Genomic DNA, 25,770 nt, shown 5'->3' with positions numbered 1-25,770 from the left:
TGGGGGCAAAACACCCAAGCCAGATGGAGGCGGAGCGGGGGCGGGGGCGTGCGAAAGGGACTCGGGGCTGAGACTGAGACTGGGGGTCCTTAAAACGGGGGGCTGCTCCAGAAATGGAGGGGGGGCGAGGAGGCGCTGGGGAAGGCAGAGTCGAGGCCGATGGCCTGGAGATGGAGGGTGTGGGAACGGGAGAGTCGGGGAGGGCGACGGAGGAGAGAGAAGGTTGGCGGGGAGATGATGGAGAGGGACCGCGCCTGGGCAAGGGCAATGGAAGGAAGCCGGAGGGAGACGGAGAGAACTGAGTCCAGAGGGATGCGAGGCCCGGAGGCGCGAGGGGAGAACGGGGAGGAGAGAGGAAGGCAGGGACCGCGAGGGCACAGAGGGAAAGTGAGGGAGCGCGGCGGGGCCGGGCGGTGCGGAGAGAGGGACCCGGAGGGGCGCGGGGATTGGTGGGGGAGGGGCCGGAGGACCGGACCCCGCCGAGTCCTGCCGCCGCCCGCGCCCGTGCCGCCGCGGTACCCACCCACGGTCCGGGAGCCGATGCAGCCCATGGCTCCGGGCCTCCAGGCCGGGCCCTCACCGACGCGGGGCGGGCGCCGGGGGGAGCACCGGGAGCCGCGCCGCCGCCCCAGCCGCTCTGCAGCGCCGCGGCTGTCTCCGCTCGGCTCCGCTCCCCCCTCCCCTCTCCATCCCTCCCCACGGCAGCCTCCGTCGTCGCCGCCGCCGCCGCCGCCGCCGCCTGGCTCCCCCGCCCCGGCTCGGCTCGCGGCGGCGTGGAGGGGGCGGCCCGGGGATTGGTTGCGCCGGCGCCTCCCCGCCCTGCCCCTGACCCCGCCGCGGCGCTCCCTCGGGGAGCCGGGCTGTCTGGGGGCCTTGACGCCGCTTGCCTCTCTCGCCCTTCCCCAGAGCCACTCGGGGGCTGCTCGCCGGGTCCCCGCTGGGCTCGCGCCCGGGGGCTGCTGGAGACCCGGAGGATGCCCGCCTTGGGTCTCAGGAGCCGGGTAAAGAACCCCGGGCCCACCCTTCGGATCTGGGGGATTGATTTTGAGGCTCGGGGTTGGGGATGTCTAGAGAGAAAGTGGGGCGGGAGTGAGAATAAAGCCTGGATGAAGGGCCTTGGCCGCTAAATTCCGCAAACACTTGTTTTCTTCCTGGGGCTGCATCTGGGACACAAACGGGAGCGTGATTGGATGCAGCTCCGGTTGCTCTGCGTTTCCTGTGCGCTGTTTTATCCACCCAAACAGATCGCGAAGTCTTCGCAAGTGGATCGTGTTTTAGACTTGCCGGTGCTCGGCGCTCGCGGGAAAATCGGGCATGGGTGTGGGGATGGTGCAGATAATCTTACTCCAGTTCTGATCGGGGAGGGGGATAGAAGATAATTCGATCCCATCTCGAGGGAAATAAAAATGTCAGGACCCGAGGCTGGCTACGAGACAGTTTTATATCCAGTGTAACTTTTCTGAGCATTGGCCTTCTCTGACAAATGAGCGCAAGGATGTCAGAGGCGGGCAAGAGCGGGGTGGATTGCCCTCGGGCTAGTGGGGTCGGATGGGGTAGGTACCAAGGGCCTCTTGGGTAAGAGACGGAGAGACGTCTAAGTGGCAAGGGTTAGGTGGGCACTACAGTTAACAGCAGGCAAGAAGTGGAATCCAGAGAAGTCGCATGAGAAAAGGAGACCCTTTTATCTAAGCAGTACCCCAAAGTTCGAGGGAGCCGACCTGGTGAGCACCAATGTCAGAAGCAAATGCTAATCTAGGATCTGTTTGCTGCCCACCTGATCTTATGTCCCTCCTGAGGTTGGACAGGGAGTAGTAGGGCAGTGGGCCAGGGGGCCCTGGTGAGGACCTGGAACAGGGAGAGAGACCAAGTCTTAACGGATGCAATTTTTTGATCTTTAGATTACGAATAGGAAGCTAAACTTTAGGGTGGTAACCACTGCCTTCTGTGGAATCCCAGATGAGAGATGTAGGGGAAGATACTAATAATTTAATTGCAGATCTAGGAGATAGGATGATGGAAAGGGAACTAACCTTTGGTCTCTGTGCATGAAGAAACAAACCAAGTCTACATCTATAGAACCATGAGAGAGAAGAGAGAAAGGTCAGTGGTGGGTGGGCTTAGATTTTAATTGTCCAGTATACTTTGTGGCAGGATCTGCTCTCTTATTTTGACAGTGGAGGGAATTAGAAAGTATTTTCCACCCCCCAGGTCAGCTTTTGTTGGTTATACAAAAGAGGTACTAAGTGGTTTCTGCCCTCCTGGAATATAGCGTCTAGCTGCAAAAGAAAGAAAATGGAAAGTTGGTTAAAAAAAAAAAAAGATAAAAGGAAGAAACAGCCTCCATTACTATAGTAATGCTCCCAAACCCCTACTGTGTGAGCAGAGAAGGCGCTGACTCTCCAGGTCAGCAGTAATGGACCAGGTGGCCAGCTCTGCTCGTGCCTTCTCACCTGAAACTGCTCTTCCCTTGGGGTGCTTTCTTTCTTTCTTTTTTTTTTTTTTTTTGCGGTTCGCGGGCCTCTCACTGTTGTGGCCTCTCCCGTTGCGGAGCACAGGCTCCGGACGCGCAGGCTCAGCGGCCATGGCTCACAGGCCCAGCCGCTCCGCGGCATGTGGGATCTTCCCAGACCGGGGCACGAACCCGTGTCCCCTGCATCGGCAGGCGGACTCTCAACTACTGCGCTACCAGGGAAGCCCTTGGGGTGCTTTCTGATTCCACTATTCTCAGTATTAATCTGGTCCAAACATGGATACAAACCCTTCCTTGGGTCCCCTTAGCACAGCTGTATAAGGCTGGATTTATCCAAATGGTTTAAATCAAGTCAACACAAGGGATCCCAGGTCTAGAAGACTCAGTCCCATCCCATATTCTGTCTTAAAGGTATTTCCAGCATCAGAGAAAAGGAGACTATCATAGGCACAACACTGGCATGCTTCCTTCCTGCTTCTTGAATCTTCTTACTTCTCACCATTTAGAGACATTCTTCCAGTCTCTTTGCTGTGTTCTGAGCCAAGGTCAAAGATTCTAGTTCTGTTATGAACAGGAACAACCTTTCTGGAGGACAGTACAGATCAAAAAATCTTCAAAACATGCATTACTATTGTTACTAAATTGTGACACAGCAATTCCATTTATAGAAATAGTCTAAGAAAATAAAAATAGAATGTGGACGAAGGTGAAGTCTACAGCATCCATCAGAGTACAATTTCATAATAATTATAAAGATTGTACACAGCCCACATGTTCAAACCTGGGGCTTAATTAAATAAATTATGCTATATGCCTATAATAGAATATTATGCAGCCATTAATACTATCTTATAACTATTTGTTGAAAATTATTCATGATACATTGCGATATTATAAAAAAGCAGGCTATAAGGATTACAGTGTATCAATTTTTGTTTAAAAATCACACACACACAAACACACACACATAGATTCTTCTCCTGCCTTTTGTCAGGCTTTCCATCCCAAATAATTTATGGGATTCCTTGAAGAAAGCTTATATTTTACAAACGTCCAGTTCCACTCATCAGTTACAGATTGACTCTCAATGAAATTACAATATTAATCAGTCCATTTCCAAAGTCTAAAAATATAGGACTTTGGCAGAATGCCCCAGCATGACACTGGCATCTTCCTTATTGGCTCTCTTTGGGACACAACACCAAGGTGAAATTATGCTTCCATCCTCTCTGTGGTTGCTGCTTCGTGCTCCTAATCTCCTGTGGACAGGTCTTGGACAGAAGGACAAACCAAGCTGAGAGCCAGTACTGCCTAAAATGGGGACTCTTGTCCCAGGATTCATGGACGGAATCCAGAATCCATAACCTTGGATGGGAAAAAAAATTACGTTCACTAACTTGTAACCGAAATTCCCCATCCACTTAAATTAGGCATGTAGGCAGCAAACCATAGTTGTATCAGAGGTATTGTACTGTGTCTTTATCAGCCATGAAAATTGCAGATGTTTCTATTATACAACAGTTGTGGCAGATTTTTTACAACATTCTTTATGTTCATCACTACTTTGAAATTATAGTAGTATTGAACCTGCCTCTACGTTTACTTATTTAATGCTTTTATAAAGAAGCAGATATACTACTATACCACAATTTTATAACTATTTTTATATAATTGGTACCCTTTGTAATCTGTATTTTGTTTTATGCATTTAATATTATTCTGAGAGGGAAACCATGGATTTTCCAGATTGACAAGGGATCCAGGGCACAAAAAATTTAAGAACCCCTGGCCTCTAAGTACATATTTGGTGGTGATAGTGGTGGTGGAAGTCTCTAATTCTGCAAGAGCTTAATAGTCTGGTTAATAGTACCAACTTAAAGGACCAAGCAAGATACTCATCATCCCATTTTGAAGACTGGGTCCCCAAGAACAAAGATATGGCCCTTTTTATCTGCAGGACTGAAAGAGACACACCAAAGGCAGGCCTGCCCCCCAAAACTGGAAAGGCAGCTCTAAAACATGACAGCAAAGACCTGTACTATCACAGAAACATCTGTGTATCGTATCTGGGTCTGTATCTCGACGCAACAAGTAGGTGATTCAGGCTGCTTCCAAATTTAGTCAGCTTGTGGGAAGCCCTTAGTGGCTCATGGGAGGCCCTATTTGCTTAAGGCACCAGAAGTGGGTGTGCTGATACTAGAGGAGCTCTGTAACAGGGCTGGGGTAGATTGTTTGGCACTGAGTTGCCTGGAATAGCATGGGGTCTGGGTGGAAATCAGAAGAGTCTGAGAAAGGTGATGGAAGTCTGTATTCTTTTAAAAGGGATTAATTTCCTCAATACCCAGTGAACAGGAAGACGAAGAATGGGGCTTGGGGGTTGGGTTGCTGACACATCAAGGAAGACTCAGACTTAAGTCACGGATGGGTCCACGGTGGGAATGTTGGTAGTGTGTAAGTTGTATTTCCACAGAGTAGGAAGTGGCCACAGAAGCTGTGCTGGTGGTCTGTGGAGCTCTCTTTCCCACACCCACCGTCCTCTGGATTTCCAATGTAATTAGTAGATGAGGTTCCTGGCTGTTATGCTGGGGCAGGGGGTTTCCTGAGCAGAACAAGTTTACTGAGGAAGGAAGGACTTCTCAGGGCAGCTAGTTATGCAGAATGACATGTTCCATAGGAGAAATTCTCTGGCTTCAAATGAGCCTAAAGGTCTCCTTTGACCAATCTCTGTTCTGTTCAACACCAAGGAAGATAAAACCTTTTACACCAGCACAGGTTATTGTGCGTTTGACTTTTTAGATGAGGTTTGAAACCTTTGCAAAATATTAGGGATTTAAGGTGAGCTCATTCCAGTGTGGAGTACGAAAAGGAAGCTTAGTAACGTGGGCAGTGGTGGCTCCCCACTCACCCCTGCCCACCTTGGTTCTGTCCCCAGATACACACCTCCACGCATGAGCTAAAGCTTCCATGGGCGGGTCAGCATGCCTGAGTACACATTTCGCAGGAAGGATCTTAAGGTTCCCATTCAGCAGAGAAGAATGCTTGAACAAATGTTTCCCTGGTGACTCTAATAGTCTATTCTTTAGATTATCAAGGGAATGCATTTGCCCTGTCTTTTCTTGGAGAAACAGGACTGTGGGAAAGTCTGGAACAGAATCACTTCAGATTTGGGGGTATTATCCAAACATTCTGATGAGAAAAGCCTGGGCTCTGGGCTGATGGGCTCCTACGTCTCTCTCAGAGAAGGGGAGGGTTTAACCCAGAGGACCTGGAACAGTGTCAGTGCTTTACTGCTTCCTGCCCCAAAGCATATGCAGGGGCTCAGGGTACAATCATCATGTCCTGGTCACAGGCAGCAGCAGACCAGGCAGGATGCCAGGACCAAGGAAGCAGGCCTAGAGTTTGGGCAACCATAAGTCAGAGGCCAGGTAGGCAATCAACACTGGAGTTCATCAATCCCAGAGAGCTGGACCAGATGGGATCTTTGGAGATCAAGTGAGTTCTCAGCACTCGTAAATCCCAGAGCCACTGACAGAGCAAGGAAGAATCAAATAGGTGACATCAGGCAGTCGCTTCTTCTAGCCACCGTGACCAGAAAACTGGGTTTAGGGAAGGAGTAGGAGTAATTTCTGCATTCTGAGGTAAGAGCTGGAATTTGCCACTTGATCTTTCTCTCCCTGTATCTCTCAAGTTTCCTCCACAGCCAACGTTCTTGAAAGAGCTGCTGACATTCATCTTCAATTCCTCACCTGCATTCAGTCCTCATCCGACTCCAGTCTGGCGTCTTCACTCTCCTGAAACAGCTCGCACAGGGGTCTGCTCTATCCTCTATGTCAGTCGATTTTGCTCATTTCTAATCTTTGCACACCAGGAGCAGTCCACACTCCCTTGTCCCCACTCTTTCCTGGTGTTCTACCTGCCTTTCTGACTGCTCATTAGTTCATTCCATCCATTCATTCGTTCTATATTACAGGTATTTATTGAACTTCTACTATATATCAGGACTATTCTAGGTGGTGGAGGCTGAAACTCATACCTTTATGGGGCTTAGGGTCTAGTGAGAAGTAGTGGAAAGGAGACAGCAATAAACGAATTAGATAAGTGATGTAGTGGGTTTTGGTGCTGAAACCCAGGACTGAATAATATATTTAAGGTGATAAATGATATGAAGAAAAGTGAAGGAAAGGAGGATAACCAGTAAAGCGTGTTGGTATATGTAGTTCTAAATACAGTGGTCAGGGATGGCCTCACCGAGAAGGTGGCATTTGAAGAAAGACAAGAAGGAGATAATAGAGTGATCAAGGAGATACTAGAGTGATCAAGGCAGGTGTCTGGGGAAGAGCCTTCCAAGCAGAGGGAACAGCAAGTGCAAAGCTCAGAGGTGGGAGTGTGCTTTGCACATTGGAAGGAGAGCAGAGAGAACAATGTGGCTGAAGCAGAATGAGTCATAGGAGATGAGCTCAGAGAATAGGTGGGGCCAGTGTGGGGAGAGCCTTGTACTCTGCTGTAACTTTGCTCCCTGACAAAGGAGCTAAGAATATACAGTGGGGAAAGGACAGTCTTCAATAAATAGTGGTGAGAAAACCGAGCAGTGACATGCAAAAGTATGAAACTCGACCACTGTCTTACACCATACACAAAAGTTAACTCAAAATGGATTAAAGACTTGAATGTAAGAGCTAAAACCATAAAACTCCTTGAAGAAAACACAGGTCTTAAGTTCCTTGACATTGGTCTTGGAGATGATTTTTTGAATCTGACACCAAAAGCAAAAGCAACAAAAGCAAAAATAAATAAGTGGGATTACATCAAACTGAAAAGCTTCTGCACAGCAAAGGAAACAGACAGCAAAATGAAAAGGCAACCTCTGGAATGGGAGAGAATATCTGAAAATCATATATCTGTTAAGGTCTAATACCCAGAATATATAAAGAACTGCTACAACTCAATAGCAAAGAAAACAAAAAACTCGATTGAAAAATGGGCAGAAGATCTGAATAGAGATTTTTCCAAAGAAGACATACAGATGGCCAATAGGTACATGAACAGATGATCAACGTTATTAATTACCAGGGAAATGCAAATCCAAACCACAATGAAATATCACCTTATACCTGTTAGAATGGCTATTATCAAAAAGATAAGAAATAACAAGTGTTGGCAAGCATGTGGATAAAAGGAAACCCCTGAGCACTGTTGGTGAGAATGTAAACTGGTGTAACCACCATGGAAAACAGTATGGAGATTCCTCAAAAAATTCAAAATGGAACAACCATATGACCCAGCAATTCCACTTTGGGGTGTTTATCCTAAGAAAATGAAAACACTAGCTCAAAAAGATATCTGCACCCCCATATTCATTGCAGCATTATTTACAATTGCCAAGATATGGAAACAACTTAAGTGTCCATCAATAGATAACTGGATAAAGAATTGTGGTATATATATATATATAATGGAATATTATTCAGCCAAAAAAAAGGAAATCTTGCCATTTGTGGAAACATAGGTGGATCTTGAGGGCGTTATGCTAAGTGAAATTTGTCAGACAGAGAAAGACAAACACCATATGAACTCTCTTATATGTGGACTCTAAAAAGAAAAACCCAAAACCAAAAACAAGCTCACAGATGCAGAGAACAGATTGGTGGTTGCCAGAGGTGGGGGGTAAGGAGTGGGAGAAAAGGGTGAAGGAGGTCAAAAGGCAAAGAAAAAAATTGCAGTCAAAAAAAAAAAATTGCAGTCAATTTAAAACAGACATTGAAAATTTGAATCATACTTAAAATATTTACTTCATATATATACACACATATATATGTTTATATATATGCTAATATATATGACATAGGTATATTATAGAAAATATACATCAAAGCACTTATGCATACCTATTATTTCCAAAATAATGAAAATGAAAAAAGACATGATATTAAAAAAAAACTGTGGTTTTCATTCTGAGTGAAATAGGGAAGAAGAGTTTTGATCAGAATAACATGCTCTTAAGTAAGATGAAAGGATAACACTGGCTGCTATATTGAGAGTAGATTGTAGGGATGTGAGCTATTGCAGTAAATCAGAAGAAATGATGGAGTCTTTGACCAAAAAGGCAGTGGTGGAAATGGTGAGAAGTGGTCAGTTTCTGGAAATGTTTTGAAGACAGAATCTACAAGATGTGATGGATTTGGAGCGCCAAAGAAAGAGCAATGTTGGTGATGACTCCAAAGTTTTTGGCCTGAGCCAAAGAATAGAATTTCTAGTAGTGACATGAAGAAGATTATGGGTAGAACAAATTTTAGGGGGAAAGAGTAGGAATTAAGTTTTGGACATATTTCATTTGAAATGTCTATTCAGTAATCAAGTGGGAGGGACTTCCCTGGTGGAGCAGTTGTTTAAGACTCCATGCTCCCAATGCAGGGGGCCCGGGTTCGATCCCTGGTCAGGGAACTAGATCCCACATGCATGCCACAACTAAGAGTTTGCATGCCACAAATAAGGAGCCCGTGTGCCACAACTAAGGAGCCAGTGAGCCGCAACTAAGGAGCCAGTAAGCCACAAATAAGACCCGGTGCAACCAAATAAATAAATTAAATAAATATTAAAAAAAATAATCAAGTGGGAATTGTGAGTAAGAGTTTGGATATATGTGTTGTTAGGTCATAGGAAAGGTCCAACACAGAGATATAAATTTGGGAATTATTAGCATATAGATGGCATTTAGGGGCTTAAGACTGGGTATAATCAGCAAAGAAAGAGTAAAAGAAGAGAAGAGATACCAGGACTCAACCCTGGGGCACCCCAACATTTAGAGGCTTAGCAGAGAAGTTGTGGACAAACAAGGAGACTGAGAAACATGGACCAGTGAGGTTGACGGAAAAGTAGGAGTATGTGATGTGCAGAAAGTGAGGCAACCAATGACTGTTTCACAAAGGAGAGAGCAAACAACTGAATCAAATATAGCTGATATGTCAAGAAAAGTGGGAACCAAGCGTTTATTGTGTTTAGCAACATGGAGGTCATTGCTGATCTTGAGAAGAGTAATTTCGGTGAAGTGGTAGGGGTAAAAGATAATTGCAGGACTTCCCTGGTGGCACAGTGGTTAAGAATCCACCTGCCAATGCAGGGGACACGGGTTTGAGCCCTGGTTCAGGAAGATCCCACATGCCGCAGAGCGACTAAGCCCATGCGCCACAGCTACTGAGCCTGCACACCACAACCACTGAAGCCCGCAAGCCTAGAGCCTGTGCTCCGCAACAAGAGAAACCACTGCTATGAGAAGCCTGCACACCGCAACAAAGAGTAGCCCCTAGTCGCCGCAACTAGAGAAAGCCCATGCACAGCAACGAAGACCCAACACAGCCAAAAATGAATAAATTTATATAAAAAAAGATAATTGCAGCAAGTTAAGAGAAAATGAGAGAAGAGAAACCAGAGATAGCGAGTATAGAAAACTCAAGTTTTGTGCAAAAATGAGCAGAGAAATGGAGTGGCAGGGAGGAGAACAATTTTTTTTTAAGGTGGGGCAAACAATAGCCTATCAGTATACTGCTGAGAAGGACCAAGTAGAGAGGGAAAGGCTGACCGACAAATCGGGGTTAAGGGGCTTAATGTAATTAGTTCTGGTGGTCTCGGAGCAGGGCACATGGAGGCAAGGCAGTGAGTGTAAGAGGATTAGAGGGAAAGAGGGGTCCTTTCTTCACTCCTGTTGGAGGAGACATGGAGGCTTGGAGAGTGTAGTCTGTGGAGTCTGCGGAAGGGCTTCCTTACTGTGAGAGTCAGGCCTACCTCTTCCAGCTACCCATCAAACACTATCATCCATCAGAGCCCATCCTAAGCTTTCTCAGCTTCGCAGGTAATACTCGCTAGGCGACTTTGTCATCCAATAACAGATTCGAATGACTACTTGGAGGCCGATGACTCATAAATGTGGATTCTCAGCACAGTCCTGTTTTCTCTGCTCTAGACCTGGATATCCCACTGCTTACCATACACCCTCTTTTTCTCAGCACGTCCACAGCCAAACACACAGTCTTCCTCCCAGACCTGCTCCTCTCAGCAGAGAGCACCACCTTCTGAGCCAGCAGCTGCGCTGGATCCCTGACGTCTCTTTCTCCCCGCCTACCAACCCCCAGCCCCGAACTCAATCCATCACTCGGTCCCGTCGACGATTTCATGTCCTCTATAGCCCTCTAATCTATCCACCTCCACAAGCCTCCCCATTGCACCTAGAGCTCTACCATCGCCTCTGAACTGGTCTGTCTACATCTGTACTGGACCTTTCTGTTATTCTCCACACTGTCCCAAGATTGGAAATCCTGGGAGATTTTCAAAGCTCTCAAGCCTTTTCATGCCATTCTTTTCAACCTGAAACTCTGCAGCAACTCCTCCCTGTTCTCAGGACAAAGTCAAAATGCTTTAACGCGATCAGCATCTGCACAACCACCTGTCCAGCTCTGCTGCAGCCTGTGTCTACACCTCGCTCTCGGACACCCCAGTCATGCCTGCCTCCTTCAGTGCAAGCAAGGGACAGGCTGTGCTCATCGCCATCCCAGGGCTTTGCAAATGCTGCTCCCTCCGCGTGGAATGCTTCCCCTCCCACTTTGCCTGGTTAAGTCCTCCTAATCTTTCAGATCTCAGCTTGCACATCCCTCCCTGGAGCTCCCCAGCCAGGACACATCTCCCAGTTAGTTATGTGCTCAAGCACTTGCATCATCAATCTTTCTCCTGAGGTTCTGGTAACAGTGGCAGTTTTACATTTTGTTTGTGATTATTTGATTAATATCTCCCCTGGCTGACTCCCTGAGGGCATGGACCCTCCCTGAGAGCTTGAGATCACGTCTGGTTTTGCTCAATATTACATTTCCAGCACCTACCAAAGTGTCCCACACCTAGTAGATCCTCAATAAATACTTGTGGAGTAAACAAATGAATGATCCAAGATGTTATAGAAAGCCTTTAAGCTTTCTCAAACGCAGGATCTCCCTTGATCTAGTACGAGATTTCAATGGTTCTGGAACTCTATTTCAGTCAGTAAGTGTATCTGAGGTCCTGGCTTGGTGGCAGACACTGTGCTAGGCCTCCTCTGCTGTGCTGGAAATGGGTAGGTTGCTCTGTGGCCTAAGTGTCCTCCGGGAGCATCTCACACATGGGAACAGAAGGCCTGTCTCCAACTCTCTCAAGCATGCTGAGAAGCCTCGGTATGAAGCCACCCGCTGTTCGGGGTGGGTCCCCGTCCCTTTATCTGAGACTGGGCGCCCATTGGCCACGTTCTGAAGCAGCATATATCTGGATGGCAAGGTCAACAAGAACTAAATGGGTGGCAGGAAGGCGCTTGAGGAACCTTGAGTGAGCTCTGAGGGTTGGCTCAGGGGCACTCACTTCCTGCGTCAGGCTAGCCTGGTGGGTTTCTTTACATGAGGACCACCTTATTAAAGGGACTGGGGTGGGGAGGCAACTAGGTTATTTATCTGTATTTAACGTCCCCACTCCCTGACATGTCTACTTCCTGTAGTGACTTAGTCGGCTATTTTCAGTGACAAACAATCTAGCTTCTAGCCCTGGCTCTCTGATTTTTTGGCTTCCCCTGGGTTCAGGGGGAAGGGAAGCAGCAGATGCTCCGCTAGCGGTGGCCTCAGCGCCAGCAACCTGCCTGTGCTACTGTTGGTACCCTGGGCCTCTTTTCCTGTCTGCCCTTCCCAGCTCCCCTGGCTGCTGACTCTTTGCCATCTGACCATCTGCCTCGTTCTGCCCCTGTAACCACCACACATCTCTGCCTGACTGATGCTGGCAGGCTCTTTGGGTGCCCATCTGGCTCAGACCTTGGGGTGTATGGAGACTTCCGTGCCTCTTCTTCTCTTTTTAAAAATGTATTTTCTTTATTTATTTTTGGCTGCGTTGGGTCTTCGTTGCTGCGCGCGGGCTTTCTCTAGTTGCGGCAAGCGGGGGCTACTCTTCCTTGCGGTGCGCGGGCTTCTCTTTGCAGTGTCTTCTCTTGTTGTGGAGCACGGGCTCTAGGCACGCGGGCTTCAGTAGTTGTAGCATGCAGCCTCAGTAGTTGTGGCCCGTGGGCTTAGTTGCTCCACAGCATGTGCGATCTTCCCGGACCAGGGGTCGAACCCGTGTCCCCTGCATCGGCAGGCGGATTCTTAACCACTGCGCCACCAGGGTAGCCTCCGTGTCTCTTTGGACCTCTGTTCCCTAAACGCCCTATGCAGGCTTTGCTCCCCTAGTCCTGGAATCCTCACTGCTGCTTCAGACGTGGTGAGATATAATAATGAGGTTTAAATAATGAGAAGTCCACCCAGCTATTGTAATTAGTGTAGCCACACCAAGCCAGCACTACTGGGTGGGTGAAAACTTTGTTATCTCATCTTAGCACTTACTTGATTATACTAAAAATACCTACTTAAGTGTTTTTACTCTAGATCGAGTACCTTGAAAGAAAGAACTGGGCTTATTTATCTTTATATCCCGGGTGCCTATAACATAGATGTTATTGGTAAATATTGGTTAAACTGAGGTTGGGGAATGGAAGAGAAAGTGCACAGACGATGATGTTCTGATGTCAGGAAGAAAGGAGGAAAAGGGGGGTTATTTGTGGCTTTAAGTTCATCCCTTCCATTGTGGAGGTGGGCGTAGGGAGGGGGATGAGGGGTAGACTGGAGGGGTGGGGCGCGGGGTGTGGGTGCCCCTGGGCAGAGCAGGGAGCTGCTCTTCCTTGGCTTTGCCACAAACATCCCTGGGCCTTGCTGGGACTTCACCCACCCCCACCTCCATTCCCACCCTACCTTCCATCATGCCTGCAGTCCCACGGATGAGAGATTCTTTTGTCCTGACAAGCAGATGCAAGTGGGACTAAGAGAGGAGTAAATCTGGGAGAGCTGTAGACCACTTGCACCCAGTATTCAGTGCAAGAAAACACTCTGATATAAGGAAAAAGAGATGATGTCTCTGTCATTTCTCTCCTTTCTTTTCCTTTTTTTTAAATGATAAGAGTAATACATATTCATGGAGAAAAAGACAGTTATAAAAGACCTCTGCATTCCCCCAATTCTATGTCCTAACACCTAACACTGTTAACAATTCTTTGAGAAGGCTCTGGAAATGTTCTATTACACAAATATATAATACATATATGTATCTCACATACACAAAACGTGTGTGTGTATACACATATGCAGATGGACAGACAGACAGACAGAATTTGATGATACGATGTAATGGAAGAAGAAAATGGTGGCCCAAGGACTTAAAGTGGGGGATGGAGTTGGAGGCTGACCTGAAGAGGCTGTAGATGCACCAAGCGGGCGCTCCTGAGGGAGCAAGTGATGCACTGCAAGGACGTAAGTAGGGGGCAGGGCTGTATTCAAATAATAAAATACTTGCATTGCAAGAAACTTTCTGCAGTTTAGGAGGTGGAAAATCTAACATCCAGTTGGCCTCAGTTTTCTTAACTGAAAAATGGGATAATAATGTACATTCCTCACAGGTTTATTGTGAAGATTAAGTGGGGTAATAGGTATTGTGCTTAGCACCCCATGCTGAGCTTTATCTAAGTGCGTGCTGTTATTGTTGTGGTTGTTACGGTGGTTGCTGTCCTTGCTGTTGTTTGTGCGCCTAGCGCAGCACCTGGCACATAATTGACCCTCAGTCCGTCTGCAGCCAGCATATGGAAAGAACCTCGTGATCGCATCCCTCTTCTCATTTCAGAATTTATTTTTTTGCCATTGCCCTTGTTCCTTCCTTTTTTTTTTTCTTTCTTCTTTTTCTTTACTACTTTCTAACTTCTTACTTTATGTTGTGCGCCCTTGAAGGAGACTTTCTGGCACCTGGTGGATATAAATCCTTGGAGGTGTGTAGAGATGTTTTAAGTAGCAAAGGTCACTGCCCATTTTCTTCCTCTCTCTTGTCTGGCCTCAAGCTGTTGGAAACGATTAGGCGGAACGTGTACTTCTGCACTACACTTTACACACACTACCTGAGGAGATCAATTAGAGTTGCTTACTTAAGAAAAATAACTAAAAATCGTTAGGACTGCTCTTATTCATTGTGTGCACTTAATTAAATTAATTAATTTATTTTGGTTGTGTGCATTTTAAAAGCATTGACCTTGCAACTCCACTTGAGACATCCTGGCCTAGTGAATCTGTCCTTCTGGGATACTCTGTGTGTTTCTACCTGTATTTAGAATGCCTGGCTTAAAACTCTTAGCTTCCCGAATAGCATTCTGCGTCCCGAATGCTCTTAGTTGTCAGTCAAACTGCGCTTGCCTATGCACTCGTCTATTCTTGATTTATAAATAGGTTCAGCTGCCTAACAATTAAACATACTATATTTTGCACATGCACATTCCTTAAGGAGACATTGAGAGGGCAGATGGCTTTTACTGTTGTGATGCTTTACTGGAAACCATCTTCCTAACTTTCCTAAGTGGGTATGTTTTGAAGGATTGGCGATGAGACTTTTGGTCTCACAGGAAATCTAGTATCGAATTTCTAGCAGATCTTCACAGGGACAGGCCCAGGACCAGCTTATACGTGTCAGAGAAGGTCTGCACTGCATGCTTCATGTTATACATGGCTATACATGCTTGTGGCTGTGAGAAATACCGGTGACAAAGGCAATAAGACACCAGAGAAAAGAAAGATCGGTGGGGTCTGAGAAGGAGACAAAGAGGTAGTCTTAGGTGTGATTAAATATTTGATCAAGTTGAAGGAAGGAGACGGCATGCATAAACCAGGGCCCATGAGAGACGTGCCTGGAAACCTGGAAGGGGACATATGGGGAAAATGGCCTTAGGTTAACCTGTCAGAACTGCGAATTGAATAATAATACTGGGTATTACACAGCATTTTCAGATATGATATTGCATTTATTTCTTTATATAATTCAATAAGGTACGTGGATTAAATATCATCACTCTTTTATCCATGGAGAAAATGATGTGGAGAGAACAAAGAGACTTGTCCCTTAGTTTGGGCACTCCGGCTGCCTCACGTTGCTCTCCTGTACCCAGGGTTGCTTCACCTGACACCAGGGTGGAGAGGAATGAGCTCTGACATCAGAGCCCTCAAAGAGACACAGTTCTAGTCTAGATCCTGCAGCTTACTGGGCGTGACCCTGGGCCCACCTCTTAAGTTCCCAGCCTGTTTTCTCATGGGAAATGTAAGGAGTGAGTCTGGACAATCTCTAGAGCGTAGCACAGATGCTCGTTGACCGTAGGGTGTAGCCAATTTGGAAGGAAACACTGAGTAGAGTGTGCACGAGGGGACTGCCTTAGATGGCAGTGCAGTCTGGCAGTACAGAGTGAGAGAAAAGGAAGCGTCTGAGGGTGATACGCTGGACTTACAAGCCAAAAGGCCATGTGAATTCATAGTTTGTAGGTAGTGAGTGTGGAAGGATTCAGGAGGCAATTCGGTAAGTTTCCATGTTCAATTAAAAAAAAGACAAGAGAAAGAAAGAACGAACCCAGGTTTGTCCCTTTCCTGTGACCTAGGGCACAAGAAGGCTGAGGAATCCGGTCGGACCAATGGGGGGCTCCACCGAGCGCAGTCTCCGAATCCCCCGAGGGCCGCCCGGCCGCGCACCGCCTCCTCGAGGGGTGGGTCACGGTGGGCGAAAAAGGACGGGCGCAGACTTGCAGCCCGCGCCCACGTCGGTTCTCCCCCGCCCCAAGCGCGCTGGCCGCGCTCGCCTCCGCCCCGCCCTCCCACCTCCATTGCCCGGCCCCACCCGCCGCGACTCTCCCTCCTGCAATGTTTAACCGATCCGCAGGCGGGTCGCGGGTGATGCGAATTCCTCGAAGCCTTAAGTAGCTGCCCAGGATTTGGTTAGGATCCCCCAAAGGATCCTTGAGGTTCGTGCCCACACCGCCCGCCCCTGCCCCAGGGCACAGAGGGCCTAGGGGGCCGTGGGCGGGGAGGACGCCCCCCACTCACCATCCCCGTCCACCTAGGAGCCCAGTTCCATCCCAGTCCCGCCTGTCTGGGCTGACCCGGAGGGGATTTGGGGCGCGGGGCTGGCCGCTGGCTGGGAAGGCGGAGGAGCCGCTGGAGGTGGCGGAGGCAGGTAACTGCAGGCCCGGAGAGGAGGGGGCTGGGCCGGGGCGGAGGCGCCACCGGGCTGCTTGGGCACCTCTGGGGCCCCCGCCCGACCTCCGCCGGCGTAGCCCGGAGTGGGGACAGTGAGTCAGATCTCGGGCACCCGCGGGAGTGTGGAGGGGGTCAAGTCAGGAAATGACATCAGAGGCCTGTGTTTGGGGAGGGGCGGTCCGTGCCCGGCCGGGGCGGCGGGGGCGGGGGGGGGTGGCGGGGGCGGGAGGACCTTGCTGAAGTCTCCGGCCCCGGGGCAGGATCAGGGCCCCTTCCTGGGGGAGTTTCCTGCCCCGTCCGCCCTCCCCGCCTCTCCCCGCCCCCTCCCCGGGCCGCTCCTTGTATGGTCTCGGCGCCGCTCTCTCCCCGCCCTCTCCCTCCCTCCCTCTTCCCGCGTCCCTCCCCGCCGGGCTGGAGGCGGCTCGGGACCGGGACGCAGAGTCCGCGGACCCGGCTGCGAGGCGGCCACCCGAGACGCGGCGCGCACGCTCCGACCCGCGGTGAGGCGCGGGGAGCCGCTCCGCGGCCGCCCACGGGGTCGGGAGACGGGGGAGCAGAGGGGAGCCGGGCCGGCGAGGGGGTCCTCTGCCCGGCTCGGCGCTGCGTAACCCGGCCACCCACCCCCCGCAGCACGGCCTGGCCATGGCGGCCCCCCGCCCGCCTCGCGCGATCTCCGTCTCGGCTCCAGTTTTTTACGCCCCGCAGAAGAAGTTCGGCCCGGTGGTGGCCCCAAAGCCCAAAGTGAATCCTTTCCGGCCCGGGGACGGCGAGCATTCCTCGGCCGCTGGGGCCCAACGCGCACAGATGGGCCGCGTGGGCGAGATTCCCCCGCCGCCCCCGGAAGGTATGTGGTCGAGCTTGGGGGCTGGACCTCGGCGGGCGCCGGCCTGGGGGGAGTGGTTTCGGGAATTTGGGGATGTCTGGAGAGGTCGCAGCGGAGGGGGCTGGGCGCAGCCACCGAGTCCCGAGCAGATGTTCTTACCTCATCGTGGAGCTCATGGCTGGGGGCCAGGGCTCCTGGGACTGTTCCAGGTCCCCCGCCTGGGGGTGGGAGGCGGGAATGTGGGGCACGAATCTTCCCCTCTGGGTCCGTTTTCCGAAGTGTAATGGGAGATGTACCACTCCTCGGCTGAGCCCCGGCCTTTCCTGACCCAGTGCTCCCAGGGCGTCCTGCGCCCAGCCCCCCACCCCGTTAACTTCCCGTACGCTCCAGGACCCTCGAGAGAGTTATTGGGTTGGGGGTTAGAGCTGCTACTTCAAGGAAGGGAACTTGAAGGAAGCGTAGAGGGGTCCCTGCTGACTGTCCTCTCTCTCCTTCCAACACCAGACTTTCCCTTACCGCCTCCTCCTGTGCTTGGGGAGGCCGACGACGCCGAGGGCGCTCTGGGAGGTGCCTTCCCCCCTCCCCCTCCCCCGATCGAGGAACCGTTTCCCCCTGCGCCTTTGGAGGAGGAGATCTTCCCTTCCCCACCGCCTCCGCTAGTGGAGGAGGGAGGGCCTGAGGCCCCCATACAGCTCCCACCACAGGTATGGAGGCCTGGGAGAGGCAGCTACAGTGGACACCCCAAGGAAAGGAGAGGAGGATCCTCTCCGCTGACCTCCCCGCATCTCTGCCCTCATGGGGGGTGGGGTGGCAGTGGAGAACTGGGATGGGTGCTCTGACCCCTGACCCTCTAGCCCAGGGAGAAGGTGAGCAGTATTGATCTGGAGATCGACTCTCTGTCTTCATTGCTGGATGACATGACCAAGAATGATCCCTTCAAAGCCCGGGTAAGGGGCAGGAGAGTAGGAAAGGCAGGGCAGGGAGGAAGGGCATGGGGATGGAGTTATGGAGGGCAGAAGCCTCTCTAAGGCACTCCTCTCTCCCCTCTGCCTTCCCTTGCAGGTGTCATCTGGATATGTACTCCCACCGGTCACCACTCCATTCGTTTCCAAGTCCAGTTCTAAGCCTGCAACTGGGGGCACAGCACCCCTGCCTCCCTGGAAGTCCCCTGCTAGCTCCCAGCCTCTGTCGCAGGCTCAGCCTCAGAGCCAGACACATATTCACGTGCAGTCCCAGCCCCAGGCCCAGGCCCAGGCCCAGGCCCAGCCTCAGGTCCAGATGCATGTCCAGCCCCAGCCGCAGCCTGTGCCTTTGGCTAACACCCAGCCCCGAGGTCCCCCTGCCCCATCTCCAACCCCTAAGTTTTCTCCAGTGACTCCCAAGTTTACTCCTGTGGCTTCCAAGTTCAGCGCTGGAGCTCCAGGTGGACCCGGGTCACAGCCCACTCAGAAGTTGGGGCCCCCTGAAGCTCCCTCTTCCACTGGCACAGGCTCCCCTCAGCCCCCCAGCTTCACCTATGCTCAGCAGAAGGAGAAGCCCCAAGTGCAGGAGAAGCAGCACGCAGTGCCCCCACCGGCTCAAAACCAAAACCAGGTGAGGGAGGGTGGGAAGACCAGGCTGACACCAGGGGGCTGGGGGCATGGCTAAGCCAGGAGCCCGAGAATGAGGAGGGAGGTGGTCCCGGAAAGTGGGGTGGATGTGGGGTGGTGGGATAGGAGTTTTCAGCCTCTGCGGTTGGAATGGTGGGACAATGGCAAGAGAAAGCGCTTCTGGAGGAGAGCCTGGCAGGGTCTGGGGCTGGGTGGGGCCCGACTGGGAGTCAGGGGGAGCACACAGGCTCTGAGTTAGGAGGAGGATTTGGTCGACCTTCCCTTGCGCCCTGCCCCAGAAAGTTGAAGAGGAGGGATGAGATCATCAGCAGTCCAACTTCAGATCTTCCCCCTTCTTGGAGTCTTGAGTTAATCTCTGCTCCTCTGAGTGCTTTCACTGCCTGAGGGCCCATCTGGTGATAAGAGCCACTGGTAAACACTGGCTGAGCCAGCCAGCTTCTGCTCAGTGCCAGGCACTGTGCTCTGTACTCCGGAGGGAAGAGATCGCAAAGAGGTTGAGCCCGAGGGCGTCAGTGGACCTGGAATAGAATTGTGGCTCCCAAGACCCCAGGCAAGTTAGGTGAACTTTGAGCCTCAGTTCACTATCCATCCTTACGATGGTTGGGAAGGTTAAGTGAGCTAAAGTGTGGAAAGTGCTGTGGGTCTGTATCCAGCACAGGAACGCCCAGCACAGAACAGTTATCACTCCTGCCTGACCATTCCTGCCTTCCAGTTCAGGAGGCTGATCTTCTGGGTTGAAGGGACCCTGCCAGTCATCTATCTAGTCCAGCCAGCCACGGAGTTAACTGACCGCATGGATGTCTGTGTGTGTACAGGCACAGGGTAGGAAGAGATGCTAAGTGCCAATGAGTTGTGCAGAATCTTACGTTACAGGAACTCCACACAGGGAGCCACTGTTGAGGCTGGGAAGTTAGGAAGAGGCATCATGGTGCTACTGTGCCTCGAAGGCTGGTGGGACTTAAGAATCCAGAGAGGAGAGGGACAGGCATTCGGGTGGGAGCAGCATGAACAAAACTCAAGGGCACAGATACACCAGGGGTGTCTGGAGGATAGAAAGTGGAAGGTCCCTGTGGGGAAATTACAGAGCCATGCTTAGAGAGGTGGGAGGGCGCTTAGTGGGAAGGAGATGAAATAGCGCACCCAGGGAGCCTGTGGGTCCTGGAGAGGCAGTAATGATTTTTGAGGTGGTGTGTGTCTGGGTGGGGAGGTCTGGTGACAGCCGTGCTTTTGGAAAAGTTTTTCCAGCAGAGGTGTGGCCTAGACGCAGGAGGTCAGCGACGTGTGGGGATTCACTCCTGGGCAGCAGTAACATTAGTGGAAATGAAAAATAAGGCCCGGAGAGGAGGAAGAGCCTCCAGGCTCAGTAACTGACACAGTTGCAGAGGAGGGGGAGGGGTTAAAAAAAAAAGCCCTGGTGTTTTGGGGAATGACAGTGTTGCTGACAAAATAGAGAAGTCCAGAAGGGGAAATGGTGTGGACCGGAAGAGGTGGGTCCAGCTGTCAGCATGTTGAGCAACAGGTTCCAGGAGGACCTTCTTTCAGCTGGAACTGTCATTCAGTTAGCAATGGGGGATGGGTGGCAGGAGAGGGCCTGGGCTTGAGGTGCGCATATGTGCGTTGGTTGTATGTGGTGATACTGAAGGCCCGGGGACACTTACACAGGAGGGGCCGGGTCCCTGGGAAGAACCTTGGACCAGGGGGAAGAATGGCAGGAGGAGGAGAGTCACAGATCAGGGTGGCATCTCAGAGAAGAGGATGATGGCCGAGGAGCTCTTCAGTGGGGGTCTGAGAAGCATGATGACTAAAATAAGGCCGGAGATAGAGTGGCCTGTTCTCAGAGGTTGGCAGGGAGGGGAAGGCGTGTGTGTGTGTGTGGGGGGGGGGAACCAGGGGGAAGAAGCCCGTGGAAGAGGGGTTCTTCTGCCTGAGAGCGGGGAGCAGAGCGCTGCTGGTGACCGCCCCGCCCCCAGGGCTTTCCCAGCCCAGAGACCCTGGACTGTGTGGCCGCAGTCTTGGGCAGAGAGGAGCGAGAGGGAGCTCGAGCCGGCCAGCTCCCAGTTCCTCGCTCACGTAGGAGGTGAGGTCATCCGTGAGAGCCAGGGCGCGACGACGCAGTTGGGGGCTGGAGGAGATGCAAGGGTTTGGAACAGCTGCCATGGGGAAGGTGACTGGGAACCCATAGGAGCCAGATACCAGACAGCCGAGCTGAGGCTGGAGGGCCGGAGGGCGCTGCCGTGTTTGGTGAACTCCCTCTGCAGCATTCAGGGATCTCTCCACCTACTTTCTGCAGTTGGGAGGCAGAAGCAGGAAGCGGGTGGTGGCGTGACCCAGGGTTGAGATTGGATCAGATAAGTGGTGGTGGCTGAAGGTGGCAAGAGTGGCCACGAGAGCCTTGTAGGAGTCGATTGTCGAGGGGCTGGGCTTCAGGGGAGGCAAGCCAGAATGGCTGGATGTAGAAGGCGCGTGGAGAGGGTTGCGAGGCAGAGGAACCAAAGCCTTTCTGAGCAGGTTCGTTCAGTAGATGTGGATGGGAAAAGGGGGAGGAGGTGATGGTTGGGAGGTCACGCCCAGGGTCTTGGAGGCAGAGACCAAGAAATCTCAGGTCCAGGGTGTCCCATGGTGGAAGGTGCCTGAGCTGGAGGGACGTTGGGAGCTGTTGGAGTTGCAGAGGTCTGAGTGCCATGCATGTTGAAGCTGGGACACCGGTGCTCGCAGGCAGAGAGGGAAAACAGTGGCCAGACTGGTGTGTCGTGGGGGAGCGTGGGTACCCAAGGAGGGCTGATGCTTGAATGGTTCATACTTCCAAAGAATGGAAGAGGCATTTAAGTGGCACCAGAGAGAAAGGGCTGGCTGTGTCCTCTTTGTCTGTCCCCGAGAAGGGATGACCGGGAGAGGAAAAGGGGAAGCTTACATAGAAGCGGGGGCTTACAGGGGACTTACACAGTCAGCTACAGGCAGGAGGTAGCAGGAGTCCGCGGGGCAAATGGCTGAGAGCCGGAGCATCGATGGATCTGTGCTTCCCCGGGCGGATGCAACTCTCCACGCAGACAGGTGTGAGGGTGGTAGAGCCAGGGCTGAGGGGAAGGTGGCCACGGGAGGAGGGGGCTGGGAGGCTTTGAGTTCCGGGTGTTAGGGGGGTGAAGGCATGGGCAAGTAGGGCATTCAGTATCGGGGGCCTCGGTCCCGGGTGGACTTAGTAATGGAGACCCACCCAGCATTCCCGTGGGACCATGTCCTGGAAATGCTGCTACAGGCCGGACAGCCCCTGCAGCGCCTCCTCCCGGGAGATCTCAGGGTTCCTGGCACTGCCCCCCTAACCTCACCCCCACCCCCAGTCTCCAGCTGTCTCAGGATCCCCTAACAGGAGGGCTAGGCTGGCCTAGAGAGTGGCCCTTCTCTGAGGCCTACTGGGGAGGGACCCCCTCTAAGGAGGGACCCCAGGACCTCTTCGTGGGAGCTGCGGGCTGGGCTCCTGCAGACAGCCCTGCGGTTTAACCTGACTCCCGCCTGTGTTGTATCCTCACGCTGACAGGGGCTGCTCGGCAGCCGGCGGGACGGGTAGGTGTGTGCGCGCGTGTGGGTGCACACGCCCTCGCGTGCCGGTCTCTTCACGGGGGCCATGTCCCAGCATGCTCTGTGGAGTTGACGCGTGGCCTGGTGTGTTCAGTGCTTCGGTGACCTGCGCTGCTGTGTGCGTGGCCTGCGTCCGCTCCGTCCTTCTGGCCTGCCTGTGACTGCCCAGGGGCTCCGGGCAAAGCGGGTGGAAGTCTCGTCCTCTTCCCCTTCCTTGTGTGGTGCTGGGCCTTGGGGAGGGAGGACGAGCAGCCTTTTGGGTCCAGCCAACTTGAGTATCTGGGAAACGGGAGGGGAGCTGGTCCTTTTTGGAAGGAAGTGGGTAAGGCCGCTGGGGCGGGTCCCTGGAGGGCGTGACCCGTCAGAGAGTGTGAGGAAAGTGTTGGGGTTGCAGGTGCGCTCCTCTGGGGCCCCAGGAGCCTTGACTCTGAAAGAGGTAGAGGAGCTGGAGCAGCTGACGCAGCAGCTGATGCAGGACATGGAGCATCCTCAGAGGCAGAACGTGGCCGCCAGCGGTGAGCCCCCGCCCGCCCGCAGGGACATCTCCTCCGTTCCCGTGCTTTCCGCTGTCTGTGGTTCCACTCCCTGCCCAGGCCAGCTCAGCCCCTGCAAGCTTCACGCCCTTCGTCCCATTCACTTCCGTCTCTGCGGCTTTCCCAGAGTCCTGTGGCCGGTGTCACCAGCCCCTGGCACGTGCTCAACCCGCGGTGCGCGCTCTGGGGCAGCTGTTCCACATCGCCTGCTTTACCTGCCATCAGTGTGAGCAGCGGCTGCAGGGACAGCAGTTCTACAGCCTGGAGGGGGCGCCGTACTGTGAGGGCTGCTATACTGTGAGTCAGGGTCGGGCTGGGGACCCCTGGGGCTCAGCCCGGGGTGGGGGTGGGGGTGGGGTGGGGGGCGAGCTTGGGGCAGCCGTGCCCTGGCAGCCGGCCCGTGGGTGCCGGCTCCCGGCCAGCCTCCTGCTGCTGCCTCCTCAGGACACCCTGGAGAAGTGCAACGCCTGCGGGCAGCCCATCACTGACCGCATGCTGAGGGCCACGGGCAGGGCCTACCACCCGCAGTGCTTCACCTGTGTCGTCTGCGCCTGCCCCCTCGAGGGCACGGCCTTCATCGTGGACCCGGCCAGCCGGCCCCACTGCGTCCCCGACTACCACAGGTGGGGATCCTCCGCCCCCCGCCGGGCTCTTCTCTGGGCGCCAGCTCCCATATTTCTGGGAGCCAGGCTGCCCCCTGCCCCCAAGACGGCTCCAAACGCCTGGACTTGCTTTCTGTCCCCACGTCCTGTCTGTAGACAGCAGACACCAGTTCTTTTGGACTGAGCTGTCCGGCGGCCTTTGGCCTGGATGGCGAGCCTTGCAGCTGGCTCGTCCCCTTCCCCCGGCTCGTCCCCTTCCCCCGGCCCAGCTCTTTATGTTGGGTGTGGTCTTGCATTCAGCACTGTGTGCTGCAGTGACTTCACCTCGCACACAGGCTGGATTCTAAAAGTTCCTCTGGAGATCAGCTGTTTGGAACTCGGGTTTCCCCTTAGAAACGGTGTTTACAAGGTGGCGACTTGCTCAGGCCACTGGCAGGATCCCGTGACGTAGCTAAAGGGTGGGAGCAGGGACGCTGCAGACTCGGATTCCCACCTCTGAGTGTGTGGGAGGTGTACGTTTCAGGGCTCCACCTTGGGTGGCCAGCACGTCACACCCCTTGTGCCCCTCAGCAGTTGGGCAGAGGCAGCCACGTGGTGCGGGGTAGGCGACGGGCAGGGTTCCAGGTGTGGGGTCCCAGGTATGGGGTCCTCTGGGGGTGCTTTCTGCAGGAGCTGCAGGGTGGGTGTGGCAGGAGGTAAGGACAAGTCTGCCATCTCATTTCCCTGCACTCTTGGGGTCAGCGCCGGTGCCCCTCGCCCCCATTCTGACTCGCACCCGGCTCTCTGCCCCGCAGGCAGTATGCCCCCAGGTGCTCCGTCTGCACAGAGCCCATCATGCCCGAGCCTGGCCGAGAGGAGACCGTGCGTGTGGTCGCTCTGGACAAGAACTTCCATATGAAGTGCTACAAGTGTGAGGTCGGCCATCACCCCGGCCCCCTGGGGATGGGAGGTGGTGGGACGCTGCTCACCAATGAGCGATGGACAGCGCCGGGCCCTGGAGTAAATCAGTGCTGCAATTTTGAGGGTGGACAGAGACGGCATCCACGCCCGCCCAGCAGAGATGCTTCCCTGTCACTCCAGGACTGCAGGGTGTGGGTCCTCTGTGAGGTCACTGAGTTGCTGATAAACTAAGAAAGGGGACAGACCGATGGGAGGGAAGCGTGTTGTTTTGTTTTGGTAGGGCTGGGGGTCTCAGTGAGGTTAAAGGAGAGTCAGAATAGAGGTGAGACAGGTGGGAGAGGCCGCACATCCTTTATTGGGGCGGGCGCCTCGGAAGCGGCTCTACCCACTGCCCGTCCTCCTGGGGAGAGTCCTAGGGGACAACAGTGAAAGTGTGGTGATGGAGGCGGGGATAGGAGTGGAGGCGGCTGTGATCTGGGGGACACAGATAACGAGGGCATGGCTGAGCCATGAAGCATCCGGCCTTCCTAATTTAAAGAGGGGAGGTGGGGTGCTTAGGGGGCCTCCCCGCCAGTGCACTCTTTTTCCTTCTCCCAGGACTGTGGGAAGCCACTGTCCATCGAGGCGGACGACAACGGCTGCTTCCCCTTGGATGGCCACGTGCTCTGCCGGAAATGCCACACCACCAGAGCCCAGACCTGAGTGAGGACTGGCTCCCTTCTTGACTGCAAATCCATTCCCCATTAGCAGACCACCCACAATGAGAACACCTCCCCCCTTCACCCTCCCCACAATTAATTTTTGATGTCGAGCCCCTCCCTCCATGCCGGACCCCACCCCAGTATCCCTTGTGCCCTGATCCAGGGCCCCACCCAACATGGCCTAGGGCTGCAGAGTCCCAGCCCTGGGGTCCAGTCCTCCCCGATCCTGCAGGGACCACCCACCATCGTCTAGGTACCCCACCTGAGGGGGCACCAGACTGAGCGCTGCTGCTTTCACTGCTGCACCGATGCCCTCAGCTGGCCCTCCAGCAGCCTCTTACTCTGCTTGCTGAGGGCCAGGAAACGCCCTGACCTGCTGGGAGGCTGGGCTGGGCTCACCAGCCTGGACGTTCCCACCCACCCCTGTGCTGCCAGGTTGTGGCTACAGCTACAAATAAAAGGTGTTTTCCAGAA

The 25,770-nt window shown here is 53.0% G+C and overlaps 2 protein-coding genes across 8 annotated transcripts in view; one reads left to right on the top strand and one right to left on the bottom strand.

Moving 5' to 3' along the window:
• FAM131B (family with sequence similarity 131 member B) overlaps nucleotides 1-710 on the bottom strand; it is an 8,505-nt gene extending 7,795 nt beyond the window's left edge. The window contains exon 1 of one of the 2 annotated variants that reach the window (XM_030854070.2): nucleotides 524-710. In XM_030854070.2, the coding sequence (XP_030709930.2) occupies nucleotides 524-551 (28 nt within the window). In that variant the 5' untranslated portion in view covers nucleotides 552-710. The remainder of the gene's footprint in view (nucleotides 1-523) is intronic. The other variant, XM_030854069.2, reaches the window with a different exon arrangement.
• Nucleotides 1-25,770, top strand: part of ZYX (zyxin) — a 26,221-nt gene extending 451 nt beyond the window's left edge. Inside the window, exons 1-11 of one of the 6 annotated variants that reach the window (XM_030854078.3) lie at nucleotides 16,178-16,319; nucleotides 16,419-16,531; nucleotides 17,185-17,398; nucleotides 17,882-18,081; nucleotides 18,232-18,324; nucleotides 18,440-18,970; nucleotides 22,955-23,075; nucleotides 23,221-23,390; nucleotides 23,538-23,716; nucleotides 24,490-24,610; nucleotides 25,193-25,770. In XM_030854078.3, coding sequence (XP_030709938.1) covers nucleotides 17,197-17,398; nucleotides 17,882-18,081; nucleotides 18,232-18,324; nucleotides 18,440-18,970; nucleotides 22,955-23,075; nucleotides 23,221-23,390; nucleotides 23,538-23,716; nucleotides 24,490-24,610; nucleotides 25,193-25,297 — 1,722 coding nt within the window. In that variant the 5' untranslated portion in view covers nucleotides 16,178-16,319; nucleotides 16,419-16,531; nucleotides 17,185-17,196 and the 3' untranslated portion in view covers nucleotides 25,298-25,770. Of the gene's footprint in view, nucleotides 1-16,177; nucleotides 16,320-16,396; nucleotides 16,532-16,920; nucleotides 17,055-17,184; nucleotides 17,399-17,881; nucleotides 18,082-18,231; nucleotides 18,325-18,439; nucleotides 18,971-22,954; nucleotides 23,076-23,220; nucleotides 23,391-23,537; nucleotides 23,717-24,489; nucleotides 24,611-25,192 lie in introns of those variants that run through there. The other 5 variants (XM_060305193.2, XM_060305192.2, XM_030854077.3 and 2 more) reach the window with 5 other exon arrangements.

The sequence above is a fragment of the Globicephala melas genome, chromosome 9, assembly GCF_963455315.2.
Source record: "Globicephala melas chromosome 9, mGloMel1.2, whole genome shotgun sequence".
NCBI lineage: Eukaryota > Metazoa > Chordata > Mammalia > Artiodactyla > Delphinidae > Globicephala > Globicephala melas.
The sequence above is the reverse complement of the archived record's forward strand: the minus strand, read 5'-3'. Positions and strand labels throughout refer to the sequence as shown.